General features: G+C 47.9%; 2 protein-coding genes across 2 annotated transcripts in view; one reads left to right on the top strand and one right to left on the bottom strand.

The window, feature by feature from the left end:
* Positions 1 to 17,095, top strand: part of LOC309555861 (fucolectin-like) — a gene marked incomplete at its 5' end in the record, with an annotated part of 554,318 nt that overhangs the window by 181,998 nt on the left and 355,225 nt on the right. The gene's annotated exons all lie outside the window — the stretch shown is intronic.
* The window catches only part of LOC309555554 (fucolectin-6-like), a gene marked incomplete at both ends in the record, with an annotated part of 58,890 nt that overhangs the window by 33,583 nt on the left and 8,212 nt on the right, over positions 1 to 17,095 (bottom strand). Inside the window, one exon of the mRNA XM_082257618.1 lies at positions 8,015 to 8,297. Coding sequence (XP_082113744.1) covers positions 8,015 to 8,297 — 283 coding nt within the window. The remainder of the gene's footprint in view (positions 1 to 8,014; positions 8,298 to 17,095) is intronic.

Here is a 17,095-nt window from a genome sequence, read left to right as displayed (position 1 = left end):
AGGAAACAAAAGAGTGGAAGTTCCACTTTTGGGTGGAACTCCGCTTTAAGTGGTTAAAAAACAAAACTACCAAAAAATGCATTTTCCTGTAATTTTCACAGTTTATCCTTAATGTCGGATAAATTAATGGTGTGTGCTACATGGATAATATGAATAAATTTGTACCTACCTCTTAAGAGTTCATAATGTAATGTAGGATAGAGTGGAGGAGGATTAGAACCCCTGTCATGTTATTATTGCTGCCTGTGCCCCCATTAGAGGGATTTACCCTCTCTATTTGCCTGGTTTACCATGATCAGAAAGCATACAATTGAAAGAAAATCTCACGGATCTTCGGGTTATTACCAGAACAGGAAGAGGAAAATCTTTAAATGGGGACACTAGTTTCCTTACTTCCTATTGTGGCTGTGAAACAGGAAGTCAAGGGAAATGTCCCCAGTGAGACAAAGATGGCAAAAAAAAAAAAGACAGGGGTTATAGCCCTCCTTTACTCTATTCAACATAAAAAAGAAGGTTTTTCTTTAGTTCCACTTTAGGATAAGGCCAGGGCTTTTTTTCTCAGAGAATAGGTGCTAGAACTCACCTTCCCCGCCCACAACTCCGCCCACAACTCCACCCCAACTCCGCCCACAGCCCCACCCCAGTCACACCTTCCTCACGCCTAAAAATTATACGGTTGCCAAAAGTGGGTGTGATCGAGGCTTAGAACTGCGTATCGCAGAAAGCGCAAGGTTCAGAAAAGAGAAGCACACAGAGTGCAGGACTCAGGAGTGTGTATTGTGCAGTGCTGAGGAGTGCAGATCATACAGGGTGCAGCAGCCATAAACATGTACAGTACAGAACATTAAAAGGTACAGTATGTACCATACAGCACAGCATCAAGGCTATGATCAGGTGCATGTAAGCTACACTGTATGATACACACTCCTAACCACTACCCCTGTATACTGTGCTATACATTCTATAATCATGACCCCAGCTCTCACCTGTTCACAAATCCTCCCCTCCCCCCCCCCCAGCTCTCTCACCTGTTCACAAATCATCCCCTCCCCCCCAGCTCTCGCCTGTTCTTAAATCCTCCCCCCAGCTCTCTCACCTGTTCACAAATCCTCCCCCCAGCTCTCTCACCTGTTCACAAATCCCCCCCTCCCCCCAGCTCTCTCACCTGTTCACAAATCCTCCCCTCCCCCTCAGCTCTCTCACCTGTTCACAACTCCTCCCCTCCCCCCAGCTCTCTCACCTGTTCACAACTCCTCCCCCCAGCTCTCTCACCTGTTCACAAATCATCCCCTCCCCCCCAGCTCTCACCTGTTCACAAATCCTCCCCCCCAGCTCTCTCACCTGTTCACAAATCCCCCCCCCCCAGCTCTCTCACCTGTTCACAAATCCTCCCCTCCCCCCAGCTCTCTCACCTGTTCACAACTCCTCCCCTCCCCCCAGCTCTCTCACCTGTTCACAAATCATCCCCCCCCCCCAGCTCTCACCTGTTCACAAATCCTCCCCTCCTCCCAGCTCTCACCTGTTTACAAATCATCCCCTCCCCCCAGCTCTCACCTTTTCACAAATCCCCCCCCCAGCTCTCACCTGTTCACAAATCCCAAATCCTCCCCTCCCCCCAGCTCTCACCTGTTTACAAATCATCCCTCCCCCCAGCTCTCACCTGTTCACAAATCATCCCCTCCCCCCCAGCTCTCACCTGTTCACAAATCATCCCCTCCCCCCAGCTCTCACCTTTTCACAAATCCCCCCCCCAGCTCTCACCTGTTCACAAATCCCCCCAGCTCTCACCTGTTCACATATCATCCCCTCCCCCCCCCACACACAAAAGGCTTTTTCACCTGATTACAATAATCCCCTCCCTCACACCCACACAAAGAGCTCTCTCACCTTTTGACATATTCTCGTCCTCCCCCACAGCTCTCTCACCTCTCTCAGAATGCAGCCGTCACCGCTGACCGCTCTGTTAGCTCTGCCCGGGCTTGTTTTTTTTAAAGCTAGTGACGTTTCCTGAAGCTCTGCTCCTCTCCACCTATAAGGAATGTAGCAGAGAGCTGGAGGAGGAGTTTCACAGCAGTTTAGTGAACCCTGACTCCGTGCTACACAGTGGGGAGAGGCGGCAGGCGGAGCCCCAAAGACAAAAAAAAAATGTTACATTTGCAGCGTCCAGACCCGGGACAGTCACATCCCGGCTATTCATGTGCCCTGGATGCAGCGCCGTCACTACCACACAGAAGCTGGTGGAGGAAGTGAGTCCTCTACCAGCTTCAGTGTTACGTGACAAGTGGAAGAGAACAGGGCTTGCTGCCAAAGGTTCCGGAACGCCGTTCCGGTGCGTTCCGGCAGAAAAAAAGCCCTGGATAAGGCTAAGTTGATTTGAAAGGTGTATAGATTAGCACAAGGGTGGCATTTTCATAGTATTATAGAAAATTTGAATGACATTGGAGTTCAAAAATTTGAGTATTCAATATCACTGTTGCGACTTGGAGATTTTTTTTGGGAGGTAATCATTTTATTTATTTCTAGGAGATATATATATACAGTATATATATATATATATACATATATCTATATAGTGCTAGGCCCTGCCACGGTGTCAGAAGATGTAAATGACACACAGGGTTTCTCTTCAAATTGAGAGGCTCCAGAATATCTGTTCTGAGCAGAGAAAATTGGGTTTCCAGTTTTCTCTGGGCTTTGTAACTCTTATGCCCCGTACACACGCGTCGAAAATTGGCAGGGAATTTTCGGCCAACGTCAGATCTGCCGATTTTCGGCTTGTTAGTATGATGCTTCCGACCAGGGCCGCCATCAGGGGGGTACAGGCAGTACTGGTGTAAGGGGCCTGAGCCTCTAGAGGGGCCCGGCAGGGACTGCTTCCCTTAAGCCCCGTACACACATAGCGATCGTAGGCCGAACGATCAGCCGTCTTTTGTCCAGGGCTGTCGTGTCTGTTGAAAACTGCTAAAGACTGCACACAAATTTTGTCGGCCAACAACAGCCGACTGCAGAAGTGATGTCATGTGATGGTTAACTTTCCGTGTGTTTTTTCATTTCTGAGCATGCCCAGTCTTGCTAATCTGCTGTTTGTTGGCCGAATTCTGTACTGACTGGCGAACAATCGGCCGTTCTGGTGACGGCCAATAAAAATTTTAATGCTTGCACGACAGATTCTGTTCGGCCGAAAATGTGCTGTCGGCTGTTGGAAGCATCATACTAACAAGCCTACAATCGGCCGATCGGTCGGCGGCCGAATATTTACGGCCGACAATCGGTACGTGTGTACGGGGCTTTACACTTTAAAAATATTATCGTTCTTCACCACGACCGCCACCCGCACGCGACCCCCCCTCCCCCGCCACAGGGGGGGGGATATGGGATAATACTGTTTGTGCGTGTGTTTAGTGGGGGTGGGGGCGTTCTAATCATCAGCAAGATCGTCGCCACACGCCTCCCACCGCCGCCGCCGTCTGACTGAGGAGGAGAGAAGGAGAAGAAATCCCTGCATACAGGCTTTCTTTTCCTCCGAGTGCCCGCTGGTAGATCCTGGCAAGTAGCTGATTGGCCAGCACTCAGCATGGGGGTGTGGTTATCATTATGCTGGAGGAAGTGTCCCCAGCTCTCGCAGGTACATGCCTGGAGCAGAATGAAGATCAGCGTGGAGGGTAATTAGTCACTAAACTTTGAATGTGTGATGTGCTGGCACTGCAGCCTGCTGCTGGTCCACCTGTTCTTTTATTTGGACTCCTGATGGGACACAGACAGACATTCTAAGGGGGCATGTATGCTGGTCACTGCATTCTAAGGTGGCATGTACGCTGGTCACTGCATTCTAAGGGGGCATGTATGCTGGTCACTGCATTCTAAGGGGGCCTGTATGCTGGTCACTGCATTCTAAGGAGCATGTATGCTGGTCACTGCATTCTAAGGGGCATGTATGCTGGTCACTAAATTCTAAGGGGGCCTGTATGCTGGTCACTGCATTCTAAGGGGGCTTGAACGCTGGTCACTGCATTCTAAGGTGGCATGTACGCTGGTCACTGCATTCTTAGGGAGGCATGTACACTGGTCACTGCATTCTAAGGCGACATGTACGCTGGTCACTGCATTCTAAGGCGGCATGTACGCTGGTCACTGCATTCTAAGGTGGCATGTACGCTGGTCACTGCATTCTAAGGCGGCCTGTACGCTGGTCACTGCATTCTAAGGGGGCTTGTATGCTGGTCACTGCATTCTAAGGTGGCCTGTATGCTGGTCACTGTATTCTAAGGGGGCATGTACGCTGGTCACTGCATTCTAAGGGGGCATGTATGCTGGTCACTGCATTCTAAGGGGGCCTGTATGCTGGTCACTGCATTCTAAGGGGGCATGTATGCTGGTCATTGCATTCTAAGGGGGCCTGTATGCTGGTCACTGCATTCTAAGGTGGCATGTACGCTGGTCACTGCATTCTAAGGGGGCATGTACGCTGGTCACTGCATTCTAAGGGGGCATGTATGCTGGTCACTGCATTCTAAGGGGGCCTGTATGCTGGTCACTGCATTCTAAGGGGGCATGTATGCTGGTCATTGCATTCTAAGGGGGCCTGTATGCTGGTCACTGCATTCTAAGGTGGCATGTACGCTGGTCACTGCATTCTAAGGGGGCATGTACGCTGGTCACTGCATTCTAAGGGGGCATATACGCTGGTCACTGCTTTCTAAGGGGCATGTATGCTGGTCACTAAATTCTAAGGGGGCATGTACGCTGGTCACTGCATTCTAAGGTGGCATGTACGCTGGTCACTGCATTCTAAGGGGGCATGTATGCTGGTCATTGCATTCTAAGGGGCATGTATGCTGGCCACTAAATTCTAAGGGGGCATGTACACTGGTCACTGCATTCTAAGGATGCCTGTATGCTGGTCACTGCATTCTAAGGAGCATGTATGCTGGTCACTGCATTCTAAGGGGGCCTGTATGCTGGTCACTGCTTTCTAAGGGGGCATGTATGCTGGTCACTGCATTCTAAGGGGGCCTGTACGCTGGTCACTGCATTCTAAGGGGGCATGTATGCTGGTCACTGCATTCTAAGGGGCATGTATGCTGGTCACTGCATTCTACGGGGGCATGTATGCTGGTCACTGCATTCTAAGGGGGCCTGTATGCTGGTCACTGCATTCTAAGGGGGCATGTATGCTGGTCACTGCATTCTAAGGGGGCCTGTACGCTGCTCACTGCATTCTAAGGGGGCATGTATGCTGGTCACTGCATTCTAAGGGGATTGTATGCTGGTCACTGCATTCTAAGGGGGCCTGTACGCTGGTCACTGCATTCTAAGGGGGCATGTATGCTGGTCACTGCATTCTAAGGGGCATGTATGCTGGTCACTGCATTCTAAGGGGGCATGTACGCTGGTCACTGCATTCTAAGGGGGCCTGTATGCTGGTCACTGCTTTCTAAGGGGGCATGTACGCTGGTCCCTGCATTCTAAGGGGGCATGTACGCTGGTCACTGCATTCTAAGGGGGCATGTACGCTGGTCACTGCATTCTAAGGGGCATGTATGCTGGTCACTGCATTCTAAGGGGGCATGTACGCTGGTCACTGCATTCTAAGGGGGCCTGTATGCTGGTCACTGCTTTCTAAGGGGGCATGTATGCTGGTCACTGCATTCTAAGGGGGCCTGTACGCTGGTCACTGCATTCTAAGGGGGCCTGTATGCTGGTCACTGCATTCTAAGGGGCATGTATGCTGGTCACTGCATTCTAAGGGGGCCTGTATGCTGGTCACTGCATTCTAAGGGGCATGTATGCTGGTCACTGCATTCTAAGGGGGCCTGTATGCTGGTCACTGCATTCTAAGGGGGCCTGTATGCTGGTCACTGCATTCTAAGGTGGCATGTATGCTGGTCACTGCATTCTAAGGGGCATGTATGCTGGTCACTAAATTCTAAGGGGGCATGTACGTATGAATACAGGATTGTTTATAAAATGTGGGGACCTGATGGTTGGGTTTTTTGGTTTTTAATAGTGTGTTTATTTCATGCCTGTTAAATTGAATTTCTAAGGAGAATAAAGCTATTGTGCTTTAGGCTCGGTTCACATTTGTGCGATGCGGGAACGCTGCGAATATGCAGCGTGATCCCGCATCGCATCCGCACATCTGGCAGTTCACACTGCCATATGCGATACGCAGGGGGTGTCAATTAAATGTTAACGACACCCCCAGTTTGATCGCATATCGCAGTGCGATCTGACAGTTCGCACAGAATCGGATTGCACAAGTGTGAACCACTGTGCGATCCGATTCTGAGGCGGCTCAAAAAATGCCTCATGTGCAAGTTTGCTGCGGATGCGCTGCGAATTCAGCCATACAAAGTGTATGGCTGAACTCACATCCGCACAGGAGATCGCATGTAATGAAGGAGCAGTGCGCCCCCCGAATTACATGCGATCTCGCAAACCGCACAAATGTGAACCAGCTCTCAGTCAATCAAGAGTTGTTATATTGTTTGATTCATGTATGAAAGAGGAAATATCTAAGATAAGGGAGGGTTGTATTCCCTAAGTCTCGGTTCACACTGCAGCGGCACGACTTTCGGGGCGACCTATGAAGTCGCGTGCACCGCGACTTCGGTACGACTTGCACGGACTTCATAAAATTAATATCTATGCAAGTCGCTCCAGGTCGCCCCGAAGTAGTACAGGACCCTTTTTCTAAGTCGGAGTGACTTGTGTCGCTCCTATTAGAACGGCTCCTGTACTACACAATGGGAGCGTGATGGACCGCGACTTGTCAGGCTGACAAGTCGCGGTCCAAGTCGGACTAGTGTGAATGGAGTCTTACTGTTAAATATTGAAAGCACTGATGACTTGTAATACACAATTTTTATTTTCATATATTAAGTTGTAAGAGTGCTAAAATAAAAGTGGGTGCACTGAAGGACTTGGTAAGATGGCCAGTGGGCGGGCCATGGGGAAGATTGGTGGTCAAGCACCGGGGGGCCCAGTCCTAAAGCTGTGTAAGGGGCCCCAACATTTCTGATGGCTGCCCTGCTTCCGACAACCAACTCTGACTTTTCGGCCGGTGTGCATGCTATAAAGTTTTTGTTGGCCGTCAACACAACGGCCAATTTTCGTGCAGTCAGTACAGATTTCGACAGGGAAAAATCTGATGAGCAAGTCTGGGCATGCTCAGTGAAGAAAAAACACAAAGAAAACAAACCAACACGTGACATCACTTCTGAAGTAGATTTTTGTTGGCCGAGAAAATTCGTGTGCAGTCTAGGCACATTCCAACCAACAAAACACCACTCTGGACAAAAGTCGGACGATCGGTCGGCCGATAATTGTTGCGTCTGTGCGAGGCTTTAGATTGGGTTCTGGTGTCCAGAGACTTCAAAGAGCTGAGGAAAGGAAGAAGCAACTAAGCCTGGGTCCAGGTGTTACTGAAGGCCAGCAGGTTGTGTGTTGTAAGTGTGACCAACCTTCATAATCAAGGGCCTGACAGTGATTCAGGGATGCACTCTGGAGAGAGGAGGTCTCTGCCCAGCATCTGGGGAGTCGGCCAGAGCAGCAGGGAGATCCAAGAGAAAAAGCAGAGAGGTGCAGGGCTGCACAAAAGCACAGTAGTGCTGGGAGATGGTGTGAGGGACCAAACCAAGAGAGGTAGTGCTGCATAAGAAAGTCAGTAGGCTTGATATAATTTTTTTCTTTGTGTTTAATATCATAGTGCACACTCCTGTGAGACCAACTGTTTTCTCAGAATGTTTACATTCTCTTTCAATATATATATATACAAAATCAAGTCATGCAATAATGTCTCTTATTTTGGGTTCAGGGTGGTGCTTAGGGCCTGTGTCATGAGGCTTTTGTCTCCTACAAGTCTATGAGAATGCAAACCTCTCTTGAAGCAGGTTATTGCAGATCAGCAGAAAGTAAAATTCTGAATGATCTCAGAAGCCTTTCAAACTGATGAAATTGACACAAGTCCAAAGCCCATTGACACAATCCCTTACAGTGTCCCTGTGGTACTTACACTGGGTTGTTATTGTCTGGAGAATTTCCAATTCTGACTTCAGCACCCATCATCCGCACTATAACGTATTCGGAACGGCCAGTAACTACAACGACATTCACTGCGTATTTCTGTTTCAGGTCTAACTTCCACCAGGGTGATGGGTCTCCATTTGTGTGGGTACAGAAGCCTTTCTGAAAGTTGGTATCGTTCACACCATCAATGGCCTTCCAAGCGTAACCAATAGGCTCGCCCAAAAAAGTAGAACTCTGCGAGGCTTCCCCGCATCTGGCAATATTTTTGGCTGAAGAAAGAAAAACAAAACACACTCAGTTATTATACATCTTGTACAAAGTATTTCCATTGTTCTAAAGGGGCCTTCACCAACAAAATAACTGTAAACTGCAACGAGGTCAATAATTTGACTGGGACAGTTGGGTTGATTTACTAAAGGCAAATATACTGTGCACTGCTAGTGCATTTACTCTAGATCTGAGGAGAAGCTCTGATGATTTCTATCATCCAACAATATACAAGCAAAAATACTGTTTTTTAATTCTCCTTGCATGCGATTGGGTATTCTTTGCAAAGTGAGAATAGGTGCAGGAACTAACTCCTCCCTTCTGAGTCACCCCTTGACTCCGCACCCTACCCACCTCCAAGCACTGTCCCTTGGTTCCACCTTCTTACCCACCTCCCAGTACTGCTCCTTTTAGAGAATACAGAACCAAGTATCATTTTGTATGGAATTTGTTAATGATAACAAGAAAGACAGTAAAACAGATCTACCAGTGATGGTCGCTCATAACGGGTGCAGGGGCACCGCCCCTCTAATCCATGTACCTGGCCCCTAATCTCCATGCAGGGCACCAAACGCATTGATTTCAATGTTTTTTTTTTTTTTTCTTAACAACATGATTAGAGCATGAGGCTCTAATTAGCTTCAAAAAGGGTAGGCTCGGGGCACAGAGGAATGTGCCCCGGGCCCACCCACTTGTGTGATATTAGCGAATTAATGTTCGCTAATGTGTTTCTGCTTCTCCTCCCAGCCATGTAGATCTTGAAACCCGATTTGTCAGGAGTTCTAAGACCTGATTGGCTGGGAGGAAAAACACCTGCTGGAACTCAGGAGGAGATGCTGGAGGGAAGGCGCTGAAGCCATGACCTGGATGGGGTAAGTTCAGGGGCTGGCGGGCAGCCTGGGAGGTGACGGGTGACGGGCGAATTAAGTGGTGATCGAGCGGGTGATCGATTGATTAAACAATGGGGGTGGGGGGAGTGCGGGGGACAGGTTTGTTTGTGCCCCCCCCAAACAAAAGAATTGATCCCAGCCATCACTAATGGACACCCCAGCGACAATAGATCCACCCAAGCAACATTCAGCCAGTATCAATAGACCCTCCAGCAGCCAGCAACAATATACCCCTCCCTCAACAGTAGATTCCTCCCAGCAACGATTAACTAACTGCAACATGGGAGTCACCCCAGCAACAACAGACCCCCCTGAAAAAATAGATTCCCTCCAGCAACAACAGATTCCCCAGTAGCCAGCATCAATAGACCCTTCAGCAGCCAGCAACAAAGACCCCACCCTCAACTGTAAATCCCTCCCAGAAACAACTGACCCCCCAGCAACATGAGTCCCACCCCAACAACAATATATCCTCTATGAGCAACAGGAGACCTCCCTAGCAACAGCAGACCTCCTTCCTCTGCATAAAAAGATCCCCTTCAGTAACAATAGATTCCTCAGCAGCCAGCATCAATAGACCCTCCAGCAGCCAGCAACATTAGACTCCTCCCTCAAAAGTAGATCCCCCTCAGCAACGATTGACCCAGTGCAACAAAAGACCCACCCCAGCAACATTAGATCCCCCACCAGCAACAATATACCTCCCCAGTAACAATAAGCCCCTCCCTCAACAATAAATCTCTCCCAGTGACGATTAACCCCCTGCAACATAGGACCCACCCCAGCAATAACAGACCCCCCTGCAAAAATAAATAGATTCCCTCCTGCAACAACATATTCCCCAGTAGCCAGCATCAATAGACCCTTCAGCAGCTAGCAACAAAGACCCCACCCTCAACAGTAAATGCCTCCTAGAAACAATTGACCCCTCAGCAACATGAGACCCGCCCCAGAAACAATAGATCCTCCATGAGCAACAGAAGACCTCCCCAGCAACAACAGACCCCCTTCTTCCACAAAAAAGATCCCATCCAACAACAATAGTTTCCCCAGCACCCAGCATCAATAGACCCTTCAGCACACCCCAGCACTCCTTGCCATTACATACATTCAGTTCGAAACTGCTCTCCCCCCCCCCCCCACAATCCCGTTGGAAAAAAAGCAATCTTTACCTAATTTACTAAACTCTGGAGCAACTGTACTTGCAATGCACAGTATATTTGCCTTAAGTAAATCAACCTCATTGTTTAATGTAATCTATTAAGTGCCTAAAATTGTTATTCTGCAATGTTGCTAATATATTAACTAATAATAATAATAATATTAATAATAATACCATAACGTTCTATAAAATCTCTATTTAAAAATGGCATTGTATAGATCTGCATTTACTCTGATGTTTGCCTTCTGCTTTCTTCCTGTCATCTCGCTTTAGAGCGATAATAAATCCAAGTTTAAAAAAAAAAACAACATGTTATACTTACCTGCTCTGTTGCCGTGGTTTTGCACAGAGCACCCCCGATCCTCCTCTTCTCGAGTCCCACGCTGGCACTCCTCCCTCCTGCTGGGTGCCCCCAGAGCAAGCACCAAGCAGGTGCACTCCTGAGCCCCCTCTGTCTGTCCATTCACACATGGAGCTACAACTCAGCCCCGCCCCCTCTGCCTCCTGATTTGCTCACTGGCTGTGTTTGACAACAGCTGGAGTCAATGGCTCCAGCTGCTTCCAAAAGCCAATCAGGAGTGCGAGTCCCCGAAGAGGCACTGCTCTCATGGACATCACTGGATTGAGAAGAGCTCAGGTAAGTATTAGGGGCTCAAACAATGAGTGATAAGGACATGTCAACATCTGTGTATGATCATGATAATTGTTAAAGGTCAGTTAGGAAATTTCCACTGTCCCTGATATGTGGCCATAGTTTAGACAGTCTTGACAGGTACTCTTGCGGATTGATCTGGGGGTCTAAAAGACCCCAAACCCCTCCTTTGCACTTAAAAGCATTCAAAATGCCAAGTTTGACTGTTTTGAATGCTGTCATTTTTTTAAATCTGGCGCCAGTACCCGGAAGTGATGTCATGACATCACTTCCTGGTTTTTGCATGGAGACCCGATCAGTGCCGAATGTGGCTTTGATTGGGTCTTCGGCGCCGTGCAGGCTGGTTGCCCGGGTCTCCCAGTGGGACAGGAGACCAGGGCGAGCCGCGGAAGGCAGGAGGAGGGGATGTCCCCTCCCGCTCCTTGTAATGACAGCCGAGTGGCTTCTCAGCCACATCAGTTGTCATTACAAGACAGCCGACCATCGGCAATGGATGGCGGTACTGGGATCTGGCAGACACCAACTATTGTGAGTGTTTTGAACTTAGATTTTAAATAAAATACCTATAGTCACACAGTTTAACACTATGTGTGGCATTCCTCTTTGTTCCTCCATGTGATTCTACATTTGATTGAGCTGAGCTGTGGAGATCAAGGAGAGAGGAGTCCAGAGTGTAATTTAATGTGAATAAGGCTTGGCTGCTGGTTTTACCAGCAACATATCTGGTGAGTTTACCCAGGCGCATTGATTATTGTGGTGAAAGGATCTTCACTGATACACTGTGAGCACCTTGGAATTGTCTTAATCAGCACATTGGCACTTTTGTCACGGGAGGATTACAACATGGACTATGTTTAACTGAACTTTAATTTTGTAATTAAGATTGCATTATTTAACCTGGGGAATTTTTTCTTTTTATGCATTGCACTTTAATAAGATTTTTTTGATTTTTTTTCTTTTCTCTGTTTTTTGTACCTGCACTTTGTGTACAGAAAAAATATTTTGTATTTTTTTGTATTTTTGTATTTTTGGATATACATATATATATATTGATTCTAATTTATTTGCTTTACCGCATCACATCAATTGTTCACTGGCACATATTTGTTGGGGGTTTTATGAATATTTAATATTTATTATTTATCATTTATAGATATATATTAACTATATTAACTTATTGGAACACAGGCACTTCATGTTAGCACATACTTGCACTAGCACTTTTTTCATATGCTGCACATGAGATTTTAGTTTTTATTCACTGAATATCCACTATCTAATATACTGTATAAATAATTATTATTAAGAATCATCCACCATTTAAAATAATATTTTATTATTTTTAATAATTCATCAACGATCCCTAGCACCTACCTAGGAGGGTGCTACATCCACCCCCCACCAAAATGAGCCAAGTCCCTTATATATATATATATATATACACACACACACACACACACACACACAATATAGTACAATATAAGTGCATTTGGAACAATTCACCCCCTACCAAGCAAAGCCTGCTCTGGTGAGTGAATTTAACATTCTAACTGACTATCACTATATTCTGTACCACCTGAAAGAAAAAAGAAAGGTTAGGCACTTCAAAAGTATACAGTAGCACAATCACTATCTGAACTCAGGATGATGAGAAGACCCTCCCCGCAGGGGCGACCTTCTCATTCTAAGTCCCTGACTAAAATGGCCAGCTCTTTCTGTAGTTTTGAACCGACGAACAGTCCCCTCCTCCAAGGTGGTCCTGAGCCCTGTCACTGACTACCTACAATAGTCCACTTTGGTTTTTTCTGTTCAAACGGTTTTTATTAAGGCAGAAGGAATGTAGTACAAAACAATACCAATAGGTAACAGTGGTGCATAACAGATGAATACACGTCAAAATGACATCATGAACAGCAAGTAGTAGCATAACAATCAGGTTAAGGAATAGGAAAGGGGAAAGCTGGGCGCCCGGAATACAGGTACAAGGGATAAACACAGTGCACAGGGGCGGCTGGGGGTAGGGCAAAAAGGGAGGCCGTAGTGCAGCAAAAGTTTGTGGTCCAGCCACAATAGGGAAACAAATTAGGTAGCGGCCAACTCGAGGCAACAAGGGGGGGGGGGGAGAAAAAGAAGGGAGTAAGAGGGGCAAGAAGGACGGGGGGGGAGAGGAAGGGCAAAACAGTGGGGGGGGGGGGTTATGCGGGAGTGGAAGGGTGCCCGGAGGGAGTCCCGGGCCACTGATGTGGTTCAGATCGACAAAGCCATCAGGGAGTCGGTACACTTTGGTTTTTTAAACAGGAGGTCGGTTGCTGGAGCCTGAGCAACCCAACAGTCCCATGGGGAAGAAAAGAGTCTCTTCAGGGGTCCCTGACGATAACAGGGCACCCCCCACCAAACTCTTGGTATGCTGCCCACTTCTTCCTGGGCAGCTGCCGTTAAAGTTCCAGGTCTGGCCCATTGGCCCTAGGAGTCCATCTGAAACTTTGAGGTAGAAATTCACTTCTCTTTTCTTCTTTTTTTTGTAATCCGTGACCCTGGCCCCATGGCCCAAAGGGTCTATGAAACAAAAACTTGAACGATTCTTCAAAATTTCTCCTGGGAGGGTTAACCCTCTAATTTTGAGTCCATTGGCTTTTAGCACCCTTTTAGTCCTCCCAACTCCTTCAGCAAAGATAGAAGGGGAAGGGGTAGTGGAAAGGGGATGTATGCCCCAACAGTGTCTGAACTGGAAGGAACTTCCCTCTTGCTTTACTCAGTTCTGAACATAGGCTAGCCAGCCATTTCTTAAATCTTTGAAAGTTCTCTTTAAATATAGAAGTCAGGATGGGGAAGCCTTGCTAACTTCCCGTCATTATCCTTCACACGGATCGACCAGGCCTGACCCGATCCGTCTGGGTGACGGACCTCCACTCGGTCCAGGTAGATGGACCGTCCATGGTTCCACTGGGTCTTGACCAACAAAAAGTTCATCCAAAGATCCATCCTGGAGGAATTAGGAATTCCTGTATGGCTTAGGAACAAACAGGAAGTCCCATATGGCTTTGTCACACCAGGACTTTCTTTTTGTCTCAATCTCGAACATGACCTCCCTTGGAGCATAAGGGTAATCATACCCATATTCCATAGCTACTTTATTCTGTAGCCACCGCTGCATCCTTGAGAACCTGGGAAGAGTTTTCCGGTTCCCTCTCCCAGCTGGAGAAAATTAGGTCTATTCCTGCCTGATCAAAGAGTCATAGGCTTCATTTTGGTCCCGAGCCCGGGCATAGGTCTTGGGTGGGGTTAAATCTCGTACCCAACTGGCATAGGCCTCACAGAACCTCAGACTCTTGGCATGCTCTCCCAGCACCACAGAGTCCCTAGTCTCTTCATCTGGCATTTCTAGCACATTAGGACAAGGTTGACTGCTCCGCTCCTCAGATCCCTAGTTCCGCTCAACTTCATCTTCAGATCTCCAGACATTGATTCCTTCTAAGGACCCAAACTGATTCTGGAAACTAGGAGAACCCACATCAATGACCCCGGCTTCTTCCTCACTGCTTACACTCACTTTAGCAGCCCTGGTCACCGCTGGCCATCTTTTCTCCTCAAATTTTATGGGAGCAGACTTAGCTTCTACTGCTGCAGTTTTCAATGCATCGGGTGGCCACTCCCCAGCCGGCACTACCTGCATGCATCCTGGCTTGGACATTCGGGTCTCCTTCCATGAGCAAACTGGACCACCGACAGGCTGCATGGTCTCCAGCTGCACCATTACTCTCAGCACTCCTCTCCCACAACCCTGAAGAGGCCCTGATTCCAAAGCCAACAAGGCCAGAGTGACTCCGGTCTCCCACGACACACACAACTTCTTGGGCTGACTTTCACTTAACTCCGCCGGCAGCAGCAGATGACCGCAATGCCCGCAATGGCTCCACACCTGCACCCACATAGTCACATTCAAACACTGGGGACATACCAGGCCCAAATGCTCCTTGTCACCTCCGGTGCATAATGCCAGTCTTCCATTGGGGACCATCCGCACCCTTGTATCCCACAGGGTGGACGTCTTCGGCTCTCCGGTCTGCTCCCTGGTCTGCCCAGCAGGTTCTCCGCCAACATGTGGATCGAATGCTGATCCGCTCTGACTTGCTCAGGCACTCTCCATTTTGCTCCTCTGCACATGGGTCTCCCTCTTAGCCACACCCAAAGGTGGAAGTAATTTTTGGACCCTGATTGCCAGTCCGGAGAATTGTCCTGCTGGCATATGCATGGTCAACAGTTCTCTTCCCAGCACATGTACAAGCAAGGCCCACCATGCTGTATCCGAAAAATGTCCCACTGTCATTAACTGCATGGCTGACAGATTGCTTCACAGTATCTACACTGCCACTGTTCAGAAAGAATGTCCCACTGTCATCATATGCATGGTCAACTTTTTTCCATATAGTCCTGGCATACACGCAGCCCCGGCACACCAATCCATGTGCCCCACGCCGCCATTTTCTCAGTCCATACTTGCACCTTTCACTGTTAAGCAGACACAGTCCATACTCACAAAAAGATGCATTTCTCCCGCCATCCAGCAAATCACGTGAGCGGACAACGGGATGCAGAAAGAAACTTTTCACCGCTTGAATACACAGATTGCAATTTTGAGAGAAATCCTTCCGTTGCCATGGGCAACCATTATTGTGCAATTTTCTCTTCATTCCACTCTCCCTATCTTCTGTAGAGCAGGCCTCACACTTGTATTGAGCATTAAAACACTCTCTAGTCTCTGAAGCAAAAGTGACATTTTTGAGAATTTTCTTCGGCCATTGCCATTAGCAAACGGGCAGGTAACCCAGGGCGACATCCCGGACGAGCCCCCAAATGTAGCACTACTCCCATGGGAGCTGCTGGTTACAGATTCCCCTGGGTTACCCATAGCAACAACTTGACAATATAGCATATTCTATATTGTCTACTACTTCTTGGGTCAGTCAGAAACAGTCCAGGGTTTTGGGTTTTTGTTGTTTTATTGGAAAACTGGGATGAGAGAAGGGATGAGTGGGATACTCCAACTGAATAAACTATGCACAATTGCTGGGACTTCGAAATAAAGCTGAGTGTGGCAAGGTCCACCTAACTACGGATACGTGGACCAGTAAGCACGGTCAGGGTTATATCTCCCTAAAAGCACACTGGGTAAATGCAGTGGCGGCTGGGCCTGAGGCGGATAGCAGTTTGGCGCATGTCCTTCCACCACCAAGGATTGCAAGGCGCTTCAGTTTGCCTCCTGTTCTTAACTTCTCCTACTCCGCTTCCTCATCCTCTACCGCCTCCTCTTCCGGTCAGCGTTACACCTTCACCACCAACTTCAGCACAGCCAGGGGTAAACGACAGCAGGCAGTTTTAAAACTTGCCTGTTTGGGTGAAAAACCACACACCGCGCAGGAGTTGTGGAGGGGCATTGAACTGCAGACCGATGAGTGGTTGCTGCCAGTGAGCCTCAAGCCCGGCCTGGTGGTGTGCGATAACGGGCAAAATCTCATAGCAAATGTGAATCAAAAGGCTATCAGCGCAACCAAAAAAGTGACTACTACAAAAATCAATTATCAATAGTGCAACAAATAAATAACGCGTATAGGGGGCGGAGCCTGCGTGCTTGATGCCGTCTCTCTTCCTGGAGGTTATACACGCTTACTACTATGGGCTACAGAGCGCCCTCATTGTGAGTACGGTCATTTACTTAAATTAAACTGCATACGATTTATAGCAGAGAGCACTAGATCTTTTTATTTATTCCCCTGTATATGCCACAATCGCTCTGGAGGTGAGAGGCTGGTCTTAGCCTCCGTGGCTCGTGGATCTCTGTGTACAGATAAACGCTGTTAAGGACCCGTGATCGGGTCTACAGTTGAGGTGAGAGACCAATTCACTTGGTGGTGGGATTGTATATCACTCACAGAGGTGTATATTAAGTTTACACGGGATCCTCCTTTTGGACACTTGGGAAAGCTGCACTTGGAATTTAATATGTATGGACACTTTGGATAATTGCACCTTTCTATGGACACTTCATGAGTTTATATATATTTTGGATTGTGCACTGTATATGTGAATATCAGCATT

The sequence above is a fragment of the Pelophylax lessonae genome (genome assembly GCF_965119305.1).
Source record: "Pelophylax lessonae genome assembly, chromosome: 5".
NCBI classification, from domain to species: domain Eukaryota; kingdom Metazoa; phylum Chordata; class Amphibia; order Anura; family Ranidae; genus Pelophylax; species Pelophylax lessonae.
This window is presented reverse-complemented; position numbering and strand designations above follow the sequence as displayed.